Here is a 25,467-nt window from a genome sequence, read left to right as displayed (position 1 = left end):
GTATAAGAACAGAAGAGACACTCATTCGTTAAAATAACACTTAAAAAAAAATCTCAGGTGTGAAGGAGCTGCTGGAATTAAAATGGTGATGTCCTGGAGCTCATCTGATCTGCTCACATCCCCGTGAGCGACTGGAACTTTCTGACATAAACACTAAAAATCCCTCAGTGAAACATAAAACAAATCACAGCACATCATCCTGCAAAAAGGAGTTTAAGTGAAGCCTTAAAGTGCTGAAAAGCGTATAAGCTTAATTTAAAAAAAATCTTCAAATCCATAAAATGAAACATAGATGCCTGCCTGTTAGAAAAGCAGCCGTTTTGTGCTTTGCCACTTTTCAATTAAAGATTTGAAACGTCATCAAATCTGAATTGCAGCTTGGCCAAAACAGAAAAATAAATAAACAAATAAATAAATAAAGATAAAATTAGTTTGGTTTTATTTTTAGCTGTGTTAAAATTATCATGGGTGCACTGTGAATCATCCCCAACTGTGAGCTGACTCTATTTTCACACCCGTCTTATAAAGTGTTTTTCAGTGTCTATGTCACTTGTTTAAGGCAGGGGTAGGGTATGATTTTGGCTCTGTAACCTTTCAGCAAACTGTAATTCCTGAAAAGGAGCTGAACCTGCACCTCCTCTGGGCTTTGTTGGCCAATTACAGGTCTATGATGCATGCCCACGCTCTGCAGAGAGCTGTGTGGGAGCTCCAGGAGCAGAGATGCCTGCTTTATTATTGTTTTTGTTTTCCCTTTGCCCAATTTCTGCCTAATTGCATTCATTTTTGATGGGTGCTGAAATCTTACAGCGTTAAAGCAGCTGTTAAAAAGTTGCCACAGGTCTGAGATGTGATATTAATAATAATGGATTGCATTTATATAGTGCTTTTCTAGGCAGCCAAAGCGCTTTACAATTCCACTATTCATTCACACACTGTGTGGCAAGCTACAGTTGTAGCCACAGCTGCCCTGGGGTAGACTGACAGAAGCAAGGCTGCCATATCGCGCCATCGGCCCCTCTGGCCATCACCAGTAGGCAACGGGTGAAGTGTCTTGCCCAAGGACACAACGACCGAGACTGTCCGAGCCGGGGTTCGAACCGGCAACCTTCCGGTTACAAGACGAACTGCCAACTCTTGAGCCACAATCGCTCCGGGCTTCACTTTTTTTTTAAATTGTTTTTCATTTTTTGGACATACTTTGGATTAATAGCAAATTCCAAAACTGCAGAATCTGCGCTGCTCAGCAAGAAAGTGCATCTTTCAGAAAACTCTTTGTTCGCGAGCCATTTGACTAAAATGCTTCAGGAATGGAAGGAATGCACTCTGAAATTTGCACTAGAATGATTCACTCTTACCTCGGCATGTTCTGAGAAAGACGCAATTAAAGCCCCTCAAAGTGATCAAACACTTCCTTTCACGCAGGAGGTTTGGCAAGCAACTACTCGTTTAACAGGTGAAGTGCACCTTTTTTAGGTTTACCAAGTGTAACGGCATACTGGGCTGTTACACTGAGCTCAGGTCGAGCATTTCAAACAAGTTCACTGCCTTACTTGTTTGAGCAGAGCTCTAGAAACACACACTTAGGACAAAAAGCAACCATGCAGTTCAAGAGGTAAGGGGCAAAAAAAAAAAAGTGTTGTTTTTTTTTTTTTAAACGCCATTGCTGCATTAACCCTTTTTCCAATTTGATTTGAATTTCTGAATACCACAGATCAGCTGAGTCGTCACTGATCTGACGCTGTCCACGGGAAATCGGAAGTGCATGACTACCGTAAGTTTAACACTTTCAAAGACCTGAAACTGTAACCAATAAATCACTTTCTCAGATCCTCCTCAGCACCTTTTATGGCTCCTGTATGATGCTGCAAATCTATAAATACTCGGTGTGAAGTTTCATCAGCATTTCATCATTACTGAACAGTCAGCAGCGATCAATGCGAGAAATCCTCACCATTCTTTTCGTGCATATCAGCAGGTGCAGCATTGCACAAATCTGTTGTCCCGTTCCAAACATGATGCTAAACACGCTCATCACATCGTGCTTCAAATTTTATTTGAAGTACAATCCAAAAAAATCCACAAGGAGGGCTAGAGCCATGTTTGTGGGCAGACAGGTAATCATAAAGGCAAATCTAAAGAAAAAGCTGATCATCAGTTCACTGACTGGGTCTCTATGTTTTAGACAGTGTGTTTGCAGGTGATTTCTTAGATTAGGCTTTCGCACTCTTTCCCACTGGGAGATCTAGAAAACTATTTGCTGATTAAATGACAATGAAAATAAACAGCAGCTGCTGCCCTACTGCAAGCACTTAAGAAAATAAAAATGTGGAGAAAACGTGTCTCAAATAAGAACTACACACACACGTTCATACATATCTGAAATATGAACTGCAAAGCTTTATATTAAGACCACACGTGTGTTTTCAATATAGGCAGAGGATGTATCTACAAACCTGTTCATTACAGTGAGTGCAGCTGAGCAGCAGCTGGCACAAAGGAGCACGTATAGATCCACAGATCCCGGACAGGCAGTGGAAACACACCGGAGGGGGGAGGGATCTAAAAATAGCCCAAGACTCTGATCAATAACTGTTAGATATGTTCAAACTGGGCTCTGTCACGCTGCCAAGGCAATACAGCGCATAAGGTGCGCGTCGGATGCCCTGGCGAGGAAGCCGCACCTGGTGCTGATATAACGGGCAACCAGCTGCAGGAGCACCGTTAGGCGAAGCGGTGCGTCTTATTGTGCGTGTATCAACAGGTACGGAGGAGTCGCTGGTATTACTGAGCAGGCGGGATAGTGTTACTCCGCCCGCGGCCACACTCGGCCTCTGCCCGGACACCACGCACGACAGTTTCTAATTATTAATAAGTGCTCATTAATGTGGAGGGGACTTATTTCAAACGTAAACCAACAGGCGTGCAGCCGCTGTCATGTCCACACACACACTGACAGTCTGGAGGCTGTCGGCACGTCAAAGCCCGCAAACCGACGAGATATTCTCCGAATTTACGAGCCGAGAGTCGGCATGGAGACAACTGCCCCTGCCGCGAGGAGAAGAACCGTCTCTTTCGGGGTTAAAGAGGAGGCAGAGACTGGTTGTGAAGTGAATACCGCCCTGCCAGCATCTGGTGTGCCGAAGAAAACGGTCAGTTCAGCCAAACCAGCGCGTCTCAATATCAACATAAACATGCTCGTGCGAGCTTTGGCGCTCGCGGGTTCAATAAAGTTCCGGCAGTTTTTGCCCAATAAACACAAAATCTGACAGGATCTCTGCCCCATGAGACTTAAACCCCTGAAGAACTGTGTGACCCAACAATCGATCGCTTCGCAACCGAGTAAATTTATAATGATTTCAGGCTGCGCCTTACCTTCAGTTCCGCACTCTCCGCCATCTTGTATTTCTTTGCGCAGGCGTGGTGAGGTGTTGTCACATGACTGGGACGCGCAGAGAACCCGCAGGAGCGCGCACAGCGGTGCGTTTAGGTGCACAAATTTAAAAAAAGGAAAAACAGGAGCAAAATGAAGAAAAGTCTATAGAATAGACTAGAATAGTCTACAAAAGAATCGAATAGGGCAGAAATTAAGTTAGCAAATTTAAAAACAACACAGGTTGACCAAAGTGCTGTACAAACTGAGAAAAAAAGAAAAGAAAAATAATATATATAGAAGACAAGACACAAAATCAAAAATAACTCAATCATAAGCTAGGGAGTAAGATGTGCTCTGCAAATGGGTTTTAAAAATGTTGAGTGTTGCAGAGGTCCTAGTGTGAAAAGGCAGACTGTTTCAAAGTTTAGGTAACTGCAAAGGCCTGGTCTCCTCTGTGTTTTAGTCTGCTTCTAGGAACAACCACAAGCAACTGATCAGCTGACCTTAGACTGGAGTATGTTAAACTCAAGCTGAAGATGAGAGAGTAGAGCAGAATGATGTCTTTTTCAAAACATTGCAATCAGTAATAAAACTGCTTTAATCTTTTTAAGTTAAAAATTTCAACAAAACTCACTGCAAACCTCCTTTGTGCATGTGACAGCTCGTGTCAGTCAAGTAAAAACAAAAGAACACTGCTCTAAAATGTTCAACATTTAAAAAAAAAAAAAGTTTGGACCTTTTTTAAAATATAAATGTTGAAACAAATGAGGATTCTTTTTCTTTCCTTTCTTTTCCTTTCTTTCTTTTTTTGAATATATACTAATTTCATATACAATACATGATTTCATGTATTTCATGTATAATTTCATTTCAATGCCAGCAAGATATTTTTAACTTGCTATATTATCTTGATATATAAGATATTTGTTTAAAAAAGCTGCGGTTGCCTGGGAGAAGGGGTCTGATTGTTGAAAGACCCGAAACCCCAATGACCCCAGGTTACATCACTGATGATTTGTCCAGGGGCACCAGATGATGTATCAGAGGAAGATCCCACTAAAGCTACAAGTCAACCTACCGGGGGGTTGAGGAGAATCCTAGGAGATCGATCAAAGAAATACGACTCTTGGCAATGGAAATATGAGCAAAATCTTGGTCCCTGTCAAGCCCTGATTAACCCATCTGCACCAGAGCAGGAATTTGATGGGGAGGAGTACCTCACAAAGTTTATAAGAACTGTCCAAAGCTACTGACTAGTGATTTGGAGGAGGGGCAAGGTAGCAAAACAGTGGAGACAAGCGGAGGGGCGTGTGGATCCCAAAGGAGGATAAGTCCAAACACTGATCAGTTCTTAACCATCTCGTTGCTGAGTGTTGAAGGAAAGATTTTCTTTAGCATCGTCGCTAAGCAGCTGATAGAATATTTTCTGAAGAACTCCTTTATCGAGAACTCAGTCCAAAAAGGAGGGATCCCGAAGGTTCCAGGGTGCTTGGAGCATACAGGCGTGGCCACACAACTCATTAGGGAAGCCAGGGAGAAGAACAGAGGGGACCTGGCAGTACTATGACTTGACCTCGCAAATGCCTACGGATCTCTACCCCATAAGCTGGTAGAACAGGCACTGAACCGGTACTACATCCCGGAAAAGTTCAGGAACCTTATTCTGGACTACTAAGCCGACTTCCGGAACAACAACTTCTGATTGGGATAAGCTTGAAAAGGGGATTATCACTAGATGCACGATCTCGCCCATCCTTTTCGCTCTTGCCATGAACATAACGACAACGATAACCTTTATTAGTCCCACGCGTGGGAAATTTGTTGGGTTAGCTGCCGACCTTTGCCAGCGCCATCTTACCCTTCTGACCATACATACATTACAACAACACATGGGGAAGACAGGTCAGAGAGGTATAACAATGGAAAATGCACAACATGAGGAAAGACGAGGAGAAAAAAGAACTCCCCCAGACAGAGCTCCAACAGGGAGATCAGTTTGAGGACAGAAAAAAAAACACTTCAGCACATAGCACTTGAATCAGCACATCTCACTACATAGAAGACATAAGCTTCGAAAGCGTTTGGAGCGGGTGGGGGGTGAGTGTAGGTCTGTGTCAGTGTATGTGCGTATGTGTGCGTATTCAATCGTAATCAATTCAATTCAATTCAATTCAATTTTATTTATATAGCGCCAAATCACAACAAAAGTCACCTCAAGGCGCTTCATAGATACAGAGAAAAGCCCAACAATCATATGACCCCCTATGAGCAAGCACTTTGGCGACAGTGGGAAGGAAAAACTCCCTTTTAACAGGAAGAAACCTCCGGCAGAACCAGGCTCAGGGAGGGGCGGGGCCATCTGCTGCGACCGGTTGGGGTGAGAGAAGGAAGACAGGATAAAAGACATGCTGTGGAAGAGAGACAGAGGTTAATAACAGATATGATTCAATGCAGAGAGGTCTATTAACACATAGTGAGTGAGAAAGGTGACTGGAAAGGAAAAACTCAATGCATCATGGGAATCCCCGGGCAGCCTACATCTATTGCAGCATAACTAAGGGAGGATTCAGGGTCACCTGGTCCAGCCCTAACTATATGCTTTAGCAAAAAGGAAAGTTTTAAGCCTAATCTTAAAAGTAGAGATAGTGTCTGTCTCCCGAATCCAAACTGGAAGCTGGTTCCACAGAAGAGGGGCCTGAAAACTGAAGGCTCTCCCTCCCATTCTACTTTTAAATACTCTAGGAACAACAAGTAGGCCTGCAGAGCGAGAGCGAAGTGCTCTAATAGGGTAATATGGTACTACAAGGTCATTAAGATAAGATGGGGCCTGATTATTTAAGACCTTGTATGTGAGGAGCAGGATTTTGAATTCAATTCTGGATTTAACAGGAAGCCAATGAAGGGAAGTAGAAACAGGAGAAATCTGCTCTCTCTTTCTAGTCCCTGTCATTACTCTTGCTGCAGTATTTTGGATTAGCTGAAGACTTTTCAGTGGGTTTTTTGGACATCCTGATAATAATGCACTGCAATAGTCCAGCCTGGAAGTAATAAATGCATGAACTAGTTTTTCAGCGTCACTCTGAGACAGGATATTTCTAACTTTAGAGATGTTGCACAAATGGAAGAAAGCAGTCTTACATATTTGTTTAATATGTGCGTTGAAGGACATGTCCTGGTCAAAAATCACACCAAGGTTCCTCACAGTGTTACTGGAGGCCAAGGTAATGCCATCCAGAGTAAGAATGTGGTTAGATACCATATTTCTAAGATTTTCAGGGACGAGTACAATAACCTCAGTTTTATCTGAATTAAGAAGCAGAAAGTTAGCGGCCATCCAGGTCTTTATGTCTTTAAGACATTCCTGCAGTTTAAGGGAGAATTGTTATTCCCATCAGCTTTTGCCTTGAGCATCCAGCTGGCGCCAGGGGGGCTGCATGAGATGAAGATGGTAGTTGTTTTGGTTAGTGCGAACAAACTGCATCCAATTTTACAGTAGGTCTAATGTCCGTCACTGGTCACCAGGTCTCTCAATTCCCGTTGTTCTTCTTCAAGATGTTATCAATAAGCAGAGCCATGAGCTTCTCCAAGACCTTATCCATATTGCGTTCAAAAAACACAGTCTGAGTACTCACAGCCCTGCCCATCGTCTATCATGTCTGTAATGAAATTGTACTCTAACAATGCATTATTTAAAATAGGAAAAAAAACAAAAAAAAACAGGTGTATTTTCGGGGACAGTGTCCGCTGCCCGCTGACTTGAGTTATCGGTTGTGGGATTTTGAACAGCTGTAGCCGCTTCTTATTCATCGATAAGCCAGGTCCGAGCCAGCTCCAATCAGCCAGAACTCTGTTATCATGGTTCCAAATTGGTAGATGTCGTTCAATGTCCTCCATCGAGAATGTCGCCAGACACACGACGCAACCGACCATAGAGTATCCAGCAGGAAACGTCTCCGCAGGACAATCAGCCTCTCCCAAGCCCAGGAGTTGTCAGTTTCGTAATTCTTCTTTAGGTTTTTATAGAACAAGTCTGGGAGACTCTCTTAGGGTTATAGATTAAGCGAGACTATACAAAAGGCAAGGCAAGGCAAGTTTATTTATATAGCACAATTCAACAACAAGGTGATTCAAAGTGCTTTACAGAGACATTAAAAAACAAATAAAAAGCATGATTTAAAATTGATAAAAAAAACAGTAGATAAAATCAGAACAGTAGATAAAATCAGTAGCTAAAATGTAAGTTTTGAAATTTAAGCTTAAAAGTGTGGATTTGGTGTTTTATTCAAATGCAGAATAAACTGAGTGTTTCAGCTGATCTGAGGCTTTCTGGGAGTTTGTTCCAGATATATGGAGCATAAAAGCTGAATGCAGCTTCTCCGTGTCTGGTTCTGACTCTGGGAACTGATAAAAAACCGGATCCAGATGACCTGAGGGATCTGGAAGGTTCATACTGGGTCAGGAGGTCACTGATGTATTTTGGTCCTAAATCATTCAGAGCTTTATAGACCAGCATCAGAACTTTAAAGTCTATCCTCTGACAGACAGGCAGCCAGTGTAAAGACCTCAGAGCTGGACTGATGTGGTCCACTTTTTTGGTCTTAGTGAGGACTCAAGCAGCAGAGTTCTGAATGAGCTGTAGTTGTCTGACTGATTTTTTTTAGGTAGACCTGTAAAGATGCTGTTACAATAATCAAGCCTACTAAAGATGAATGCATGGACTAGTTTTTCCAGGTCCTGTTGAGACATCAGATCTTTTATCCTTAATATATTCTTGAGGTGATAGTAAGCTGATTTTGTTATTGTCTTAATGTGTTTTTCTAAGTTTAGGTCTGCATCCATCACTACACCCAAATTTCTCGCCTGGTTTGTGGTTTTTAGGTGTATAGATTGAAGTTCTCTGGTGACCTGTAATTGTTTTTCTTTGGCTCCAAAGACTATTACTTCAGTTTTGTTTTTGTTTAGCTGGAGAAAATTGTGGCACAACCAGTCATTAATTTCCTCAATGCATTTACCAAGAGCCTGTACAGGACCTCGGTCTCCTGGTGACATTGTGATATATATTTGTGTGTCATCTGCATACCTATGATAGTTTATTTTGTTGTTCTTTATAATCTGTGCCAGTGGGAGCATGTAAATGTTAAACAGAAGGGGTCCCAAGATGGAACCTTGGGGAACTCCACATGTGATACTTGCCTGCTCAGATGTGAAGTTAGCTATTGATACAAAGTATTTCCTGTTTTCTAAGTATGTTTTGAACCAGTTTAGTAAAGTTCCTGAGAGACCTGCCCAGTTCTCCAGTCGTTTGAGTAATATGTTCTGGTCAGCTGTATCAAATGCTGCACTGAGATCCAGCAAAACTAAGACTGACATTTTCCCACTGTCTGTATTCAGACATGTGTCATTAAACACTTTGGTCAGAGCGGTTTCAGTCCTGTGGTTCTGTCTAAAACCTGACTGGAAGGCATAGCAGTTATTTTGTTTTAAGAAGTAATTGAGCTGTTGAGAAACTTTTTCAATGATCTTACTTAAAAATGGGAGATTTGAGATCGGCCTGTAGTTGTTCATTTGTGTCTTGTCAAGATTGTCCTTTTTCAGTATAGGTTTAATTACAGCAGTTTTTAGTGGTTCTGGAAACACACCTGACATTAAAGAAAAGTTGACGATCTGTAACAGATCTGACTCCAAAGTCTTTGAGTCCTTTTTGAAAAAATTTGTTGGCAGGACATCTAAACTGCAAGAGGAGGAGTTCAGTTGACCTAAGGAGCCTTCAAGTCTTTGATGTTAGGGTAAAACTGTTGAAACAGTTGTAAATTATAATTGTGAAGTTTCTCCTTATAGATGTCATAATGAACCTGGAAGTTTGTTTTTCTCCATCTGCGCTCAGCTTTCCTACACTCTCTTTTTTCATTTTTCACCAGTGTGGAGTTTCTCCATGGAGACTTTTTCCTTCCAGAGATAACCTTCACCTTAATGGGAGCAATTGTGTCCATAACACTTAACATTTTAGCATTGAAGCTATTGACGAGCTCATTGACTGAACCTCTGGACAGATCAGGTGTTAATGGGAAGATCTGGTTAAAGATCGCACTACTGTGTTCAGTTATACACCGTTTTGTGATCACTGCTGTTGATATATTTGTGTGTGCTGAAATTTTACTTTCAAAGGAAACACAGTAATAATCAGACAGGCCCACATCAGACACAGTAACCTTTGAAATGCTCAGGCCCTTGGAGATCAGTAGGTCAACAGTGTGTCCTCTATTATGTGTGGCCTCTGTTACATGCTGAGTCAGCCCAAAGTTGCCCAGAGTGTTACTCATGTCTTTAGACCCTTTGTCCTGAGGGATGTCCACATGGATGTTAAAATCCCCAACAATAATTACAAAGTTGAAATCAACACAGATCACAGACAGCAGTTCACTGAGGTCATTAAAAAAGTCTGTGCAGTATTTGGGAGGCCTGTAAACATTAAGAAACACAACTTTGGATGGGGCCTTCAGCTGTAAAGCCACATATTCAAAAGACTGAAAACTTCCAGGAGATGCTGCTTACATTGAAATGATGAATTAAATAGGACAGCAACCCCTCCTCCTCTCCTGCTTACTCTGGCCTCACTGATAAAACTGTAGTTAGGAGGGGTCGTCTCGATGAGAACAGCTCCACTGTTACTTTGGTCCAACCAAGTTTCAGTTAAAAACATAAAATCAAGGCTGTGCTCAGTGATTAAATAATTAATTAAAAATGTTTTCCCAGCTAAAGATCTAACGTTTAATAAAGCCAACTTAAGTGTTTTAGAGGTATTATTTGCCCCCTCGTGTTTGGGAGCAGTCTGTGGCACACAAGGTATGTTTACTATATTTAAAGATCTTTTAGAGTGCCGCTCTCTGTGTTTTGACCAGGCCACATGTCTCCTTCTGTCACCTAAAAGTACAGAAATTTTAAAACCTTCTAGTAAACAAGGTCCCAGGTTCTCCTGGGAAAAGTCACCACTGCCATAATCCTCACAGCCCGGACCCTCCACACATCACACATCAGACTGTGGAGACAGAGCATGAAGGTGGTAAGGAGGAGCTAAGGAGGGCAAGGCTGGGCAATGTAACTTCGATTGCTCTGTTGAGGGTGGGGCTCGATGGCGAATCTTTGGCTGCTCTGGTGGGGGGTTTATGGGGGACAAAAAGGGACTGGGCCGGAGGGTAGATCTGAGCCCAGCATTGACCCGCTCCATCATCTCCTCAGTGAATATCAGGTGTGGGGAGGAGGGAGAAAGGGAGGGGGAGGAGGGTGATGACCTGTCAGGGGTTTGGGGGACCCGGGAAGGTCGTGGTCCCTCGTCCTGGTCGTTGGTGTTGTTGATAGAGTTGGAGGCAAATAGGGACTCCTCTTCTTGCCTCTGATGTCTCTCCTTTCTGAAGCTCTTCCGGGGTGGGGGCAGATGAGGCTCCTCTTCAAGGTTTCTGCTGGGCTTTGTCTGTTCTTGGAGTACTGTTTGTTCCTCTTTATGAAATAACTCCTCGTTTATCTCAGCCCTGGCACCAAGCACAGATGGGTGACATATGAAATAAAACAAGTTGGAGGTGAACAGTTTCACTGCTGACTTGTTAAAATTAAATCCATTTGCTTTAAACAGATGCCTGCGTTCCCAAAAAATATTAAAATTGTTGATAAAATGCACTGAGTGGTCAGTACATGCTGATATAAGCCATTTATTCAGTGCAAACAACCTGCTGAATCTCTCGTCTCCTCCTCTGACGGGCGGTACAGGTCCACTGATGAATACAGCTGCAGGCATGAGAAGCCAAGCAGGAAAGATAACGGGAGGGGGAGAGGGAGAAGGAGAAAGTACAACCGCCTCTGTCGAGAGCCAAGAGAAGAAAAAAATGTTGGTTAAATCTGCAGAAGTCCAGTGTAGAGGGCCACTCACTTAGTCTGGAGTCAGACAGCCACCCATCAGAGCTTTCATGGACAACCTGACGGTGACAACTACATCTGTTCCAGGGTGCAGGTGGATACTGAAGGGTCTTGAGGCACGCATGAGGTTCAAGCCCACCAAGTCAAGGTCTCTTGTGCTGAAGAAAGAAAAGGTTACTGATAAATATTTGTTTTCACTAGGCACCATCAAGATACCATCACTTAAGTAAGGTATTTAACTGTAGCCTGAAAGATGCAGCCTCCATACAAGCGACCAACAAAGACCTGGTGACCTGGCTCGCTGCAGTGGATAAATCTGGCCTTCCCAGCAAGTTTGAGGCCTGGATTTATCAGCATTTAATTCTGCCATGGATTTTGTGGCCCCTCTTAGTCTACAAAGTTCCCATTTCAACAGTTGAAGGCTTTGAGATGAGGATCAGCAAGTTTCTGCACAGGTGGTTGGGACTGCCACAAAGCCTGAGCAGCATCGATCTGTATGGTCATAACAACAAGCAGAAGTTCCCCTTTAGCAGCCTAAGTTCATGGTGAGTCGGTCCAAGGAGCTGCTTCAATATCAGGAGTCCAGTGACCCCCGGGTTGCCCTCGCTGGAATAGAGGTTAGGACGGGACGGAAGTGGAGAGCTGGTGAGGCTGTAGGCATTGCAGTGTCAAGGCTAGAGCAAAGGGTGCTGGTGGGTACAGTGGCCCAGGGAAAAGCAGGCTTGGGTAGCAGTAGAACACCTAACTATGACAAGGCACAGGGGAAAGAGAGGCAGTCGCTGATCCTTGAGGAGGTGCAAGCAGGAGTTGAGGAGAAGTGAGCCAGCCAAATGGTGCAATTGAGGCAGCAGAGGGCTTGGACAAGATGGGAGCAACTAGTAGGATGCGAGGTCACATGGAATGAGCCGTGGAAAGCTGAACCCCATCAGATAAAATTCCTGATCCAGGCAATATATGATGTGCTACAAAGTCCATCGAATCTCTTCACGTTGGGGAAGGTGAAGACACCAGGTTGTCTTCTCTGTCAGAAGAGAGGAACCCTGGAGCACATTTTAAACTGCTGCCCAAAAGCCCTGGGCGAAGGGCAATATCGCTGGCGACACGATCAAGTCCTGAAGGCCGTAGCAGATTCCATCTGCAGCGGGATCAATCATAATAAGAGCATCTGCCAAGTTAAGAACACAGTCATGTTTCTAAAAGCTGGGGAGAAACCAGCAGCACCAGTCCGAAACATCTCCCCTGGGCTGTTGGCAACGGCGCACATCTGGGAGCTGAGAGTTGACTTGCAAAGCAGTTAAAGTTCCCTTAAGCGGTAGCCAAGACAGTTGTCTTCAAGTTGTTTCAAGGCAGGTAATCCTTCTGGAGCTTACTGTGCCTTGGGAAGACTGTATGGAGGAAGCTCATGAGAGAAAGAGGGCAAAGTATTCAGAGCTAGTGGAGGAGTGCCGGAGTAATGGCTGGCGGGTAAGATGCCAACCCATCGAGGTGGGATGTCGAGGATTCGTGGGCCAATACCTTTGCAGGGCATACAAAATCCTAGGCATCGTAGGGGCTAACCAGCAAAGAGCTATCAAGTTGGTCACCAACGCAGAAGAAACAGCATCGAGTTGGCTGTGGATCAAAAAAGAAGAGGCATGGGATGTAGGGTAGCGGTACCTGGACACAAGCTGGGGCTTGATCAACCCTGGCTGGGTCGCCTGGGAGAGGGGGTCTGATTGTTGAAAGACCCGAAACCCCCAATGACCCCGGGTTACATCACTGATGATGTGTCCAGGGGCACCAGATGGTGTATCATCAATTTAACCCTTTAAAACCGGTCGGAGCGGGCACGCTCTGTTTTGCGTAACTACTTTTAAATCCCGGTAGCACTGCAACCATGTAAGCTAGCGCAATCATTTTTTTTGCATATGAAACCGGAGGAGTTGTACTTACATCTTATGCCATCAGCTTGTCCTAAGTCACAGTTTCCTTCCACATATAGCTTTGCAAAAACTGCATAAAAAGCACTTGCAGCAACAAAAACATAATATTCCAGAAACACGCTTTGCCGATCCGATCAGCTGTTCATAACACAGCTGATCGGCCATTACTTGCCATTACTTGCCCGAAACCGGAAGTGACGAGTCATTTTCGCAGAAATGTAGTTTTTTACCATCAGGGCCTCATGACCCTAGACTGGTGTTTTTAAAAGTTATCTTTGACTTTATGACTTTCTGTGTCGTTTCTGGGATGCTTAGAACTCAAATTGCACTGCTGGAAATAGTTTATTTTGATGCATATGCTGCTTTTTTTGCAAATTTGCACTATAATATTTATTTTTGTTTTTCCTGCAGTATATAAAAATTGGTGTATTTCAAAAATAAAACTATAAAGACACTCAAAATAAATTTCCTGTGGTGGGAAACTATTTTGTGCAACTTTTTTGTATTTACAGTTTTGAGGGATAAGCCTCTTAAATTTCTCTAACTAGAAATATATGTTAAAAAAACAAAAATGATTTTCAATTTTTTTGTAGTTTATTGCACTTTTTTGCAATTTATGTAATTACTATGCACTTAATGCATACATATTATTACAATTTGGGCTATAATGGTTGTATTGATGTATAGCAACTTGAAATGCTCCCAAAAATGGCACTATAGCATGTAAAAATATAATATAAGCTCTGGCGGACTTGGTTCTATGGTAGGTCTTAAAGGGTTAAATGCTGAGGCAGTGGCATGTTTACGACTGGGTAGCATCACCTTTACAACCCTCAGAACTGATGAGGCCATTATGTAGTGTGATAATATAGGGGGACCCTCTCTAGCCTCGCTTTTTACAAATAATCTCAGATTTTCGATTAGGCAGATCAGAGGGCAGTTTTTCACTGTCTGTGTAGGTTTTTCATCATGTAGAGCAGACCTTCCCAAAGTGTGGGGCCCGCCCGCCATTGCAGGGGGGGCGCGGTATGAAAAGGGGGAAAAAAAACCAAAACGCTTGGACACTGCTAGCACGGGCGCCCACACAAACGCAAAGCAGGAGATGAAGCATAGCTGAATATGTTTCCAAACCAACTTCATTCTAAGCCAAAGACTAGAAAATATGGTGAAGCATATCTTCCCTTTGATTTCACCTGCACAAGTGCCAAGGTAGGTCCCCCTGCATAATTATTTTTACCTGCATCGGGAGCACGCGCTGGGCTGGGCAAACAGTATCCCACATTCTTGATTTTTAGTTCACAAACACTTGTTGTAATGACTAACTACTCCTGACATTTTGGAGATGTTAGCTCTTTATACAGTAAAGTTACAGTGGGATACAAATAACATCAGGTTGATCCTGCCACAATTTGTTCCCCGGTTCAAATCACGGACAAACAGTATCCCACAGTTGTTTATGTTTTTAAACCCATTTTGCTCAGAGAGGAATTTTTGGAAAAATGTATTGATAGCAATGTTGAATATTATTACACAGGAAAAAAAACAACTACACGTAAAATAATCACACCATGACGCCTCTGCCTTTCTAAATGGAGGGACAGTAACTGCGTGTGTATATGTAAGCGTGTAGAACCTGAAGATAGTCAGATTAACAGTATTTTGTCTCTATCTGCCATTCTGCAATTCATCTCATGTAAACAATAACGTGGCGCACAGCGCAACATTTTCTTGTAAAACAAAGGGGGGCCTAGCAAAAAAAGTTTGGGAACCACTGATGTAGGGAGTTTGAAAAACCAGGTCACGCAGACAAAATCTAATTCATCTTGAGAACAAAACTTCCAAACACAAGCGAAACAACATGCTGCGCAGTGCAGTGAGGAGTGCTCGGACATCTACATAGAGCCACTCCACAAACTCATGGCACAACACAGTCAATACACCTCAACACGACAAGACTCAGCAGTTGACATGCAGTGAAAGGATGCACTTTCAAGGACGGTGCAGTCTTGAGATCCATTCTCAGGTGCTTCAACCACCACTCACATCTCGCCTCAGGCGACCTCAATAGCTCATGTGATGTGGGGTGGGGTCTCACAGAGGTTTCAGCTGTCAGCCCAGTGACTGGAATGACCCACACCCTTTCTTCTTTACACCTGCCTTGGTCAATAGCAGGTTAATGACCCTCAGGACCACCTGCAAAGAACACAGCCCCCACCAGTTTATTTCTTTTCAAGCTATCAAGACCACTGGCCACACTCCAGCTTAAATGATCTTGGACCCAGAGCAGGCAGTCACATTGCACTTTCCCACTCTTTTCTTTCCTTGTTTCCTTTAAGATTGAAACAATTTCCTGCAAACTGAATGGGCTACATTTACTATCTTGTTTCTACTACCACTGACATGGACCCTAGAAAAGAAAAAATATGGAAAAAATGGTCAGGGGGGTCAAGGAGAGAACAATGGTCAGTTGCCATAACATTTTTGATGGTTGTCTTGTTGCATCTGCAGTGCACAGTGGTTTTAAGAAGTGTTCCTAAGATCATGAGATTATATCCACCAGACATTTGTGTCTATTTTAAATTCTGGGACGCCTGCTCAAATTTTACACAGCACAACACAAATTTGTCATGTTTAGGCATGTCAGCCCTGTCGCCTCACAGCAAGAAGGCGCTTTGGCTCCTTTCTGCGTGCTCTCCCGTGTCTGTGTGAGTTCTCTCCAGGTACTCCCTCTTCTTTCCACAATCGAAAAAAATGCATGTGAATCTCCCCCTATGACAGCTGGGATTGGCTCCAGTCCCCCCACGACCCCAAAATATATAAGCAGGAGAAAATAGCATGGATGATTAAATTATTCTGAAACCGACATCTGTTCATATGGAGTTTTACAGAGACCTCTCCACCTTTACTTCAAAAAGACTTTTATACCTGTTCATGTTACTAAAGTACACGAAAGTTGATTCAGTTCATCTGGAACCAACATTTTCCGTCGGGGAAATGTTCAAGCGACCTCATCTGACTGAACAATGGATGAGGGGAAGAGTAATTAAAAGTTTCTCCTACACAAAATGTTTCATCCGGATGACCTGAATCCAGTGTTGGGTAAGTTACTTTAAATTAGTAACTTAGTTACATTACAAGTTACTTCTATCAAAAGTAACTCAGTTACTTCAAGTTACTCATTACTTTCAAAGTAACTAGTTACTAGGGAAAGTAACTTTGGTTTTACTCAGAATTCTCTTGTTAATGTGTTGCTTCCATAACTGGATACCCAGCAAGATTGCCAGTCTTCTAGCTTGCTTACTTGCCACAAGTGCACTGTGCCACCTACCAATAGAAAGGAAAAAATAATATGCATATTTCCATGAGAGAAATCCCACGCCTGGACTGTCGTTGACCGCTGCCATGATTCTAGTCTACGTCACAGCATCATGTGCGCTTTTTACATCCAACACAAAAACTGCAGTCGTGGTGCTTTTGATTGTACTTAGAACTCGGAAATTCTGCCTTCCGAATAGGAAGATGTAGGCAACACCAGACTGCAGATGAGCTGCATACAGGGCTGGACTGGGACAAAAAAATCGGCCCGGGCATTTTGACTGACCGGCCCACCATTATAGGAAAAATCATAAAGCCTTTGAATGAAAAAAAATGCTGTTGTGACGGTGATGTACACAGTTTTGATGGTATATATGTATCAATCTATCAATTGTTTGTTGTAAGATTCAGATAATAATTTTTTAAAAGCTAGACAATTTAAATGAGAATAAGAAAGAAAAGTACTTCTTTGTGCCCCCCTTTCCCTGTTAATGCCCTACCTGCCCCCCTGGCAACACTTTGCTAGACCCGCCCCTGCACAGTTACCAGCTGTCAGCTACTTAGAAAAGGATCCTGGTGTTATTTGTCTCTCAGAAACAGTTCATAACTTCCCTTCATTTCATTCATCTCACCTAAAAGGTAAACCTGTTTCTCCATCACCTGTTCAGCTCTGATGATTCAGTAAGGACATCTCCTGGTTTCATCTTCATGTTTCCCTCTCACCAGATAACCAAACCGATATCATGACCAGCAGCTTTACAGCTGTGGCTCCAGCAAACATCAGCTGATACTAGAAATTAATATTAAATAAATTCTAACAACAGCTGATCAAGCTTAAACGTGCTGCTGTTGTTTAACGCGACATTGGCTGGTTTCCTCTTTCTGGTGCAAAGTGGGCGATAAACAAACAAGAGAGAAAAGCCAATCAGCTGATTATTGATCAGTTTTATGATTGAAGAAGAAACAGGAGAGGGAGGGGAGAGAATAAGAGAAGAAGAGGCAGCTGTGCAGCTCCAGCTTTATGTCTTTTTCCACTCTAGCTGATGTACGGGACAAACTGTGTTCCTTTTCACCTTAATACGAAACGCTAATAATTTCTCTTACGGGACGGTTGGCAACTCTACTAACTAACCTTATCAATAATATAAAGTTCAACATCAGTAACATCATAGCACCCACCCGGCTGTATAGAAACCCAGTCATGCTAGCTAGTACGCAGTACGAAAAAGTCAGCATAACGAAAACAAACTCCACCTAAACTTGGTTTATATCTGACCCAGATAGACTGCAGGTCATAACTTCTTACCTAAAGTTCAGTTCACCTGACACTCGGACCGGCGGCCGCCTCGGGTCTCTGCTCCTCCTGTCTCCCCTTTCCCTCATCCACCTGCTGGCTTCCACCACTTGCTAATGTTACTGAATCTGTGGAAGCTCCGCGATAGCCACCACACGTAGTAACGAATAATGAGCCTATCTAAATCCCAGTAATGATTAACGCGTTCCTGATTTTGGCATAATAACTAGTTACCGTGCTCGTTAGTACAATAATAACGTAGTTACTGTAACCCGTTACTTAATAACGCGTTAGTCCCAACACTGCCTGAATCAGCCTTCTGGGATTTCCTCACCTGGATTATTGAGCTTGAATCAAGACATGTGACACCAGTGTTGCTAATTAATTCAGTTAATAGGTAAATGCTCCACCTGGAACCAGAACCAGCACTGGTGTGTTTTCCTGTTCCGGTGTTTTTGAAACATCCTGCCAGCATCAAATTCAAAATGAAGATATAGTTTTCCAGATTCTGTTTTGTTTTGTTTTTTTGTTTTTTTTTTTGTATTTGTTTGCTTTTTAAATTTTACACAGCATCCTGACTGTGCTGGAAACAAATGTCAAAGAGATTGACTTTAAATTCAACCTAAATTCAACAGAGTTTATCCATATGTGCTTAGTATTCAAGTCAAATCAAGTGTAAATCAAATTAGTATAAAGAATGAGAAATGTAGCTTGAGTAATGAGAATAACCTTAATGTCTGGATTTGTGTGCGTTGGTGTGAGTCACCTTCGACCTTGGCAGATTAGCGTCTGTGTGTGTGAGATTGGCTGCAGGAATGTGGAAGATAAGAAATGTGTCTCCAGTCCATCATTCATATGATGCATGTTGCAACTGATAAACACAGAATCATAATTTACATGTGATTTTGCTGATAGTTATAAATCAGACTCATATGTCATACTCTATACTAATCAGAATATAACCAAGTATAAGTTTAACTGATATAAAGAATAAGATCTGAGTAATGAAGTGATTCTAATAACAGGCCTCTCACTGAGATTAGGTATGGAGTGGCTTGCTTGTTCTAAAGATGACCTCGGCTGTTTGCGAGAAGGATGGGAGGGGGGAGTGAGTGACACACTAAGGAGACGCTCGTCTCAGACAATCTCAGACTTTGACGTTTATAATTTAAAAAATAAAATGATATTGAATATATTGTGACTGACAAACAGAGTCATGAAGAGAACAAGTGAGAAAAAGTATTCTTATGTTACTGAGTTAAAAATAAATTATGTCTGAATCATAAAGAGTCATGATATTCATTTGAGACTGGGCTATTGATAAATCATGAATGGAAGTAAAACAACATGTAAACTGAATCAGACATAAAGGAAACTATATTCATGTGATGGAGTTAATGACAGATCACGTTGAGTACAACACAGAAAATAAAAAAATGTAACCACTGTAATGAAGTGATGTTTGAACTTTGGTTTAAATCATGTTTGTGAAAGGAGAGAGAGAGAGAGAGAAGCAACAGGGTGTGATTTAAAATAGGGCGATGTAGATGTCAAAATCTTATGATCATGGAGGGGATGAGAGAGAGGAAGAGGTCTATATGGGAAAATCAGTACAAAATGTGGCTCCTATGAACACTCAGGGTTGATCTTCCTCCAGATCTTTGCATAAGTAAGAGGTCATCACCCAAAGAACTGGCCCTGGGAGTTCACAGTTGGAAAATATAGCAAGAAACCCCAGAGGAGCAACCACCCCTCAAACACTGGAATTCTCATGTTTGGCTTTTTTCCTGCCGCGTTGGAATACAACTTCCAAATATTAGACTCCCTTTCTATGGGAGTACATCAACACGCAACAGAGATAAGTGCATCTTCAGGCCTGGATGTGCCCATTCTCTCCTCTAAATTCTCTCTTCTCAAGATCAGAAGAGGGAGATTAGAAACCAGCATTAGTTCAGATTACATTAATTAGATAAGTATAATTCAGGTGATTTGATTATGTGATTATTATTATTTGATTTGGCTTTTGCTTTGCTCTAAAAAGACTTTTTAAACAAAGAGCCAGTTCCACCCCTCTGTGTATCAGGGGTGCCCTGGTTGTGATTTATCAGACTGTTACCAATTCCCAAAACTGGTCACATTAAAAATGTAAAGATTTTACACTTAAAAAGCTTGTAAAACGTGATAGAAATATAGATGATGTAGAACCACACATTGCAGAGTACATTATTGAAAAACTGTTTCTTCTCTGGGAATAACATGCTTCTAATCATCCAGAGTTTCTTTTATATTTTTTGCACACTGTTACAAAAGTCATTACTGGCAGCTCATTTTGAGGAAATTATATCTGTGCCATCATTTGGAAGGTAATTCTTAAAATTTTGATTCATACAGGCTCAGATGGTACAGTGATGAGGAAGAAGTGAGTTTGCTGCATGTATAAAACTCCATGCAGTGAAAAAAGCTTTGTTTTACTGGTAAAACATGGGTTTTCCACTGGGGTTTTAATGTCAGCATTAGTTCTCAAAACAGGTCATCTCTTGCTAGAAAAGGTGGTCCAAACAATCAGATCTCATATGTAGAAACTTGTATCTTGTTTCCATCTGTAAAACTGTGCTATCAGTGCCAGTGAACTAGCGCTGATTAAATTCCAGCAGAAGCAACTTGATTACAGATCTGGTCTAAACTGGTCTGCTATGTGGGTTAAATGATTGCTTGCCAAAAATGAATTCAATCTATTATTCCACCCAGCATGTAATCAATTTCCTGGTAATCTAAAATCATTACTGGGAGATTCGAATAAGTCTGAAACTCTACAATGGAATCACTCTTTTGTAATTCTACGAAAAAGTGCGTCATATTATATATATGATATATATGGCTTATATAAGGCTTACATAGATATATGATGTATTATAAGACTTATAATAAATCTGTCACGGGCTGCGACGGCAGACCGTGGAGTAGCAGTGAGAGTAGGACCCAAAATGCAGGACTCTTTATAATGGACAGTGGATTTATTGACAGGGCGGAAAAACACAACTATATACAAATCCCGGCACTGTGGCCCCGTGGTGATTCTCCCTGAACCCCACACAGTTCAGATGTCCGTGAAAGGTGAAAAAGGTAGCGACTCCAAAAACTCCTGTTCCCACACCGTGACTTCAAAAACACACTCCGCTCCCCGGTAACACATTAACACACTCAGGTTAGCAGGAAATCTTAATTCACGAGGGTTTACACTAAAGTCAACGGCTGTACTGACGAGTTTTGACTCAAGGATCCAGCGTCGGCCTCAGCTCAGCCACAGTCTTAAATACAGCTCCCTTGACGAGCGTAATCTGCTGCAGGAGGCTGTGGACAGTGTTGCCAACTCCTCAGTAAGGAAAATCGCTATTGGCTGTCCTAAAAGTCGCTAGAAGTCGCTAAATGACGTCATCACCTAATTTGCATAATTGGTCATGCCAACGTAATTGTAACCTACGCTGCTGGAGAGAGAAATAACATCGTGGACGAGACATAAAGTGAGCAAAAAACGTCCTAAATGCAGTTAGAATTTATTTAGAACTACAAATTAAATTTCTTTTAGCAATTATTGTTTTTTGTAATGTCACAATTCCAACCCTGCTCCTTAATCCGGGCTTGGACCGGCAAAAGTGACCCGAAATAGGCACTCTGGTGGAGTTACTTTGTGTGTGTGTGTGTTTATAAGTAGTTTTAAACCTGATCCACAAAACAGCATAAGAGTAAAAGAAGAACTGACTGCGTTACAGCACCCGCTGCTTGTTGAGAGTAAAAGCGATATGCGCTTTCACGTCTTTTTTTTTAGCGACTTTTCTTGGAAAAAAGGTCGCTAGGGGGTCTGAAAACTCGCTAAGTTGGCAACACTGGCTGTGGATGACGAGCGGCAGGTGCGGCTGCCTCGAGCGCAGAAACAGTTCCGGGGTCGCGATCCCTCAGGTGACCCGGATGTTCCGGGGTCACCTGAGGTTTCGGCATGGACGCATTAACGCAGTAAAAATAAGTTTAAAACGCACTGAAAGACGTATTATCTAAATACATGAACTACAAAAGAAGACCAGGCGACCAGAAGACAAGTTATAATAGGACAGTTTGCTTGTCTCATTGAGTGACACACACACAAACATTTTAACGACACAGGACAAATATGCCGCTGGTAAACTATTAATAAGGCTGATTCTTAATTTCCTCCTGTGAACATTTTAGTGTCACATGTAAAGTAATGAAAAACCCACACAGGTACTCAAAGATTATGAGGAGAATAAAAAGGCAGATCACACTTAATAGAAATATTTTTACAAATATCTTTAACAAATGTACATAACAAATCGCAAAGGTGTCTTTTATGGCAGCAACTTTTTTTTAACATAAATTTTTGTTTATGTTTTGTTTATTTTTGTGCACACTTCTTCTGTATGCCACCACATAAAACACTGCTTATAGCTTGCTTAGTTAAGTAATAAATGTAATATATAATATGAAATGTATAATATAAAATGTGTACACACATTCACAATTTAGACTATTCTTACTTAATTCGATCACGTTTACCACGAGCATTATATCTTATTCACAGTTTTTGTTCCTTTCTTCTCTAATTTCATAGTTTAAGGAAGTCCAGGATCCAGTCTGAGCACATGTGGACATGTGATCCCATATTTTGTCTAGCTTTTTCTTTTGCTTCCATAACTTCCAATGACATTGCATGCAACGCTACAAAATAACTTGGATTACAGTGTTCCTGAATGGGACCTGCGTTTTATATGATTCAGTTTAAAAACAAACCCAAATGCACACCAGGACAAGGAGGGGGTACGTAAACTCACAGCAAGGCCCGAGAGTCAGCTAACATTCAAAGTAAAACAGGAAATGAGAAAATGATTTTCTTAAAAAACTGAAGGGAGGAAGTATGAAACCACTGAGAGAACTCCATAAAACACTAAACAGCAACTAAAACTCAAATATGACAAGAGTCAGAGCTCAAGATGGAAATGAAACCGGTATTAAAGCCTCAGTTAATGTTCACTGTGGTGGTCGCATCTCCATCACAATCAGCTCTGTGATTTATTGCCCATTTTAGGTGAAGACTGCACAGCAACAAAGACCTGTGAGAAGGGCTAAAATGAAGAAAGGCCAGTTTCATAAACCTGAAATGAATTTAGCCTGCATTTATTGCAGTGCTGTCATGTTTAAAAAGACTCACTGTGATTTCAAATATTTCGTCACCGTTTCAAATACAGATGGCTCCAGCTCGTGTTTGTCACAGACCTTCCTCCTGAACTGAGTTCTCCTTTTTTGATGGAAACTCTCAGCAGACCAGAATTTTCTTGAAGAAACATCAGACAGTACTGGATTGCTCCATGGAGTCTAAAACTTGCCCTGCAAAATAGTCGAGTTCAAGGGACATGACTCACAGCCCTTCAAGGTGAGCAGTCAAATGTTACCATTTATAGACTTTTATGTACAAATCTGCCGGATTATGAGAAGTGTGCTATCATATGAGCAGCAGCATTTTGAGGGTAAGTTGAGGGAAAGATGTTGGTAAAAGCAATGGAGAAAAAAAAACAAGGATCAAGGATCAGGAAGAGGCCAAGGAAACAGCGTGTTATACCCAAAGGGTAATGTTTCTCTGGAAATGTAAGAAATGTAAGAGGTCTGTGGATAAAAAATTGCAATACCAATACTATTTACTGACTGTGTGTAACAAATATATAAGATATTGTACTTAAAATACCTAAAGTACAAGTACCAGATGATAAATATTAATTACTATAAACTCATATGTGTCTCCAATGATGCATGCAGCCATCGTGCAACAGAGACAACTCATCTCACAAAGTTTCACTCAGGAATGCCATGCTTCTTGTTAGACTTTTGGAGGATGCACTGTGTGTGTTTATTTATCACTGTGTTTTAGCTGATTGGAGATTTTCAGACTCTGTGTGGTTGTTGTGTGGAGTAACTGTGCGTTACGTCCTGCTTCCATGGCCCAAAGGGTCTATACCTGAGAGACTGAGCATACTACATGAACCAGCGCCTCTGAGGATTCATGGTTTAAAGAGAGAAACCGCTACTGCAAAGATGAAAGAAATGGAGGAAAAGTATAAAAAAAAAATGGCTGAGAGGTATGAAAAAAACAAAGTGAAAAGGAAGGGGAGAAAAAGTATAAAGAACTGGGAAAAATAAGGACTCTGATGAGGTAAAGGAATAAATCTGGAAAGAAAAGAAAACAAAGTTTCAAGAGCTCTGTCTGAAAAAGAAACAAAGGAAGATGAAAGCTGTTTCAGACAAAAGAGAAAAAAGAGAAGAAAAAATAGTATAATAATAGAGTTTCTGTAGCTCGGTGCGCCGGTGGAATAGGAAGTGTGCTGGTTACATGAGGGTGGGGGCGGCTGCTGGGTGCTCAGCTACACTTTTCCGCTCACCCCTTTCACTCTGTTCCCTGTAATATTGCTCTGCCTTTCATCTTTCTCCCCCACCCTCTCCCAATTCCCCCCATCCCTCTCTATATCATGTTCCTCTTTCTTCCTTCACACTTACCTTCTTTCTCACCACTCCCCTCAGACATTGCTCTACTTTTCCTCTTTCCTCTTCCTCAGATAAAAACAATCAGTCGTATCATAAAAATCAGGCACCACATGGACAGCAGAAAGAGCAAAAATACAAGTTCACGTTCTTAAGGGTTCCTACTTCCTTGTCTTGGTCGTACTTCTGCCATCCATTATAAGCAACCTGGACACACCACCACTTCTCTGTCAGTCTGAGACTGATCCTCTCGCAGAGACCCTGCAGGATTTAAACAACAGGTCTTCTGCCATTCTCTCCACATGCTATTCTCACTATGGCCAAGTTCAGCCCAGTTTTGTGTTACCCTGTGAATTGAACTTGAGCCTCTCACACACTTTAGCAAGTGCATTATTGAAGTGGACATTAAACTTTCTGAAACTGACAGCAAAATGCACATTAACCCACATTTACCAGTGAGAAAATCAAGCTGTATATGCAAGTATTTATTTAAAGCAGGGGTGTCACACTCATTTTACATTGTGGGTCACACTTTGATCGTATTGGGCCGATCTAGCAAAATTCCCCTCTCTGTCAGCGTGAAGATGTTTAACTACACGTATATCCCATTTAATGTAGAAGAAGTGCAACTTCAGCAGTACATCAAAGTTTTTCTACATGATAAAGAAACACTGCAATAGTAAATGCAAGAAATCTGTCAGTACAAATAAATAAACGCATAAAATTACAGAAGAAAATCAGGTAGTTCACTGCCCAGAAAATGTCCTTTTTTAACACTTCTTTATTGTTAGCTAATAGAATAGAAGCTTTTTGGTGACTTAACCGTTTGTGTGAATGGCACTGGTGGATTTCTTTATCAGCAGGAAATGCTATGGAAACACAGTTAAAAGTCCTCCTTCACATCTTAAAAAGACATCCAGAGGCCCAGATTGGGTTCTTTGACAGGCCAATTATGGCCCCCAGGCCTTGTGTTTGACACCCTTCATTTAAAGCCTTTTGCCAAGTTGGTTAAAAAAGAAGAAAAAAAAGCCCGCCCCCCCAAATTCTAGAAACCCTTCTCCAAAAATCAAAATTTACCATTTTTAAACTAAAATCATTTTTTCTACTTTTTG

At 41.8% G+C, this 25,467-nt stretch overlaps 1 protein-coding gene and 1 pseudogene across 2 annotated transcripts in view; one reads left to right on the top strand and one right to left on the bottom strand.

The window, feature by feature from the left end:
* The window catches only part of LOC102795560 (E3 SUMO-protein ligase PIAS1-like), a 61,604-nt gene extending 58,170 nt beyond the window's left edge, over window positions 1-3,434 (bottom strand). Inside the window, exon 1 of one of the 2 annotated variants that reach the window (XM_006793883.2) lies at window positions 3,373-3,434. In XM_006793883.2, the coding sequence (XP_006793946.1) occupies window positions 3,373-3,396 (24 nt within the window). In that variant the 5' untranslated portion in view covers window positions 3,397-3,434. Of the gene's footprint in view, window positions 1-2,453; window positions 2,471-3,372 lie in introns of those variants that run through there. The other variant, XM_006793884.3, reaches the window with a different exon arrangement.
* Window positions 3,435-4,361: 927 nt separating this feature from the next.
* Window positions 4,362-12,959, top strand: LOC102791885 (uncharacterized; annotated as a pseudogene).
* Window positions 12,960-25,467: the final 12,508 nt, after the last annotated feature.

The sequence above is a fragment of the Neolamprologus brichardi genome, chromosome 1 (assembly GCF_056152115.1).
Source record: "Neolamprologus brichardi isolate AB-2024 chromosome 1, ASM5615211v1, whole genome shotgun sequence".
In the NCBI taxonomy this organism is placed as follows: domain Eukaryota; kingdom Metazoa; phylum Chordata; class Actinopteri; order Cichliformes; family Cichlidae; genus Neolamprologus; species Neolamprologus brichardi.
The sequence above is the reverse complement of the archived record's forward strand: the minus strand, read 5'-3'. Positions and strand labels throughout refer to the sequence as shown.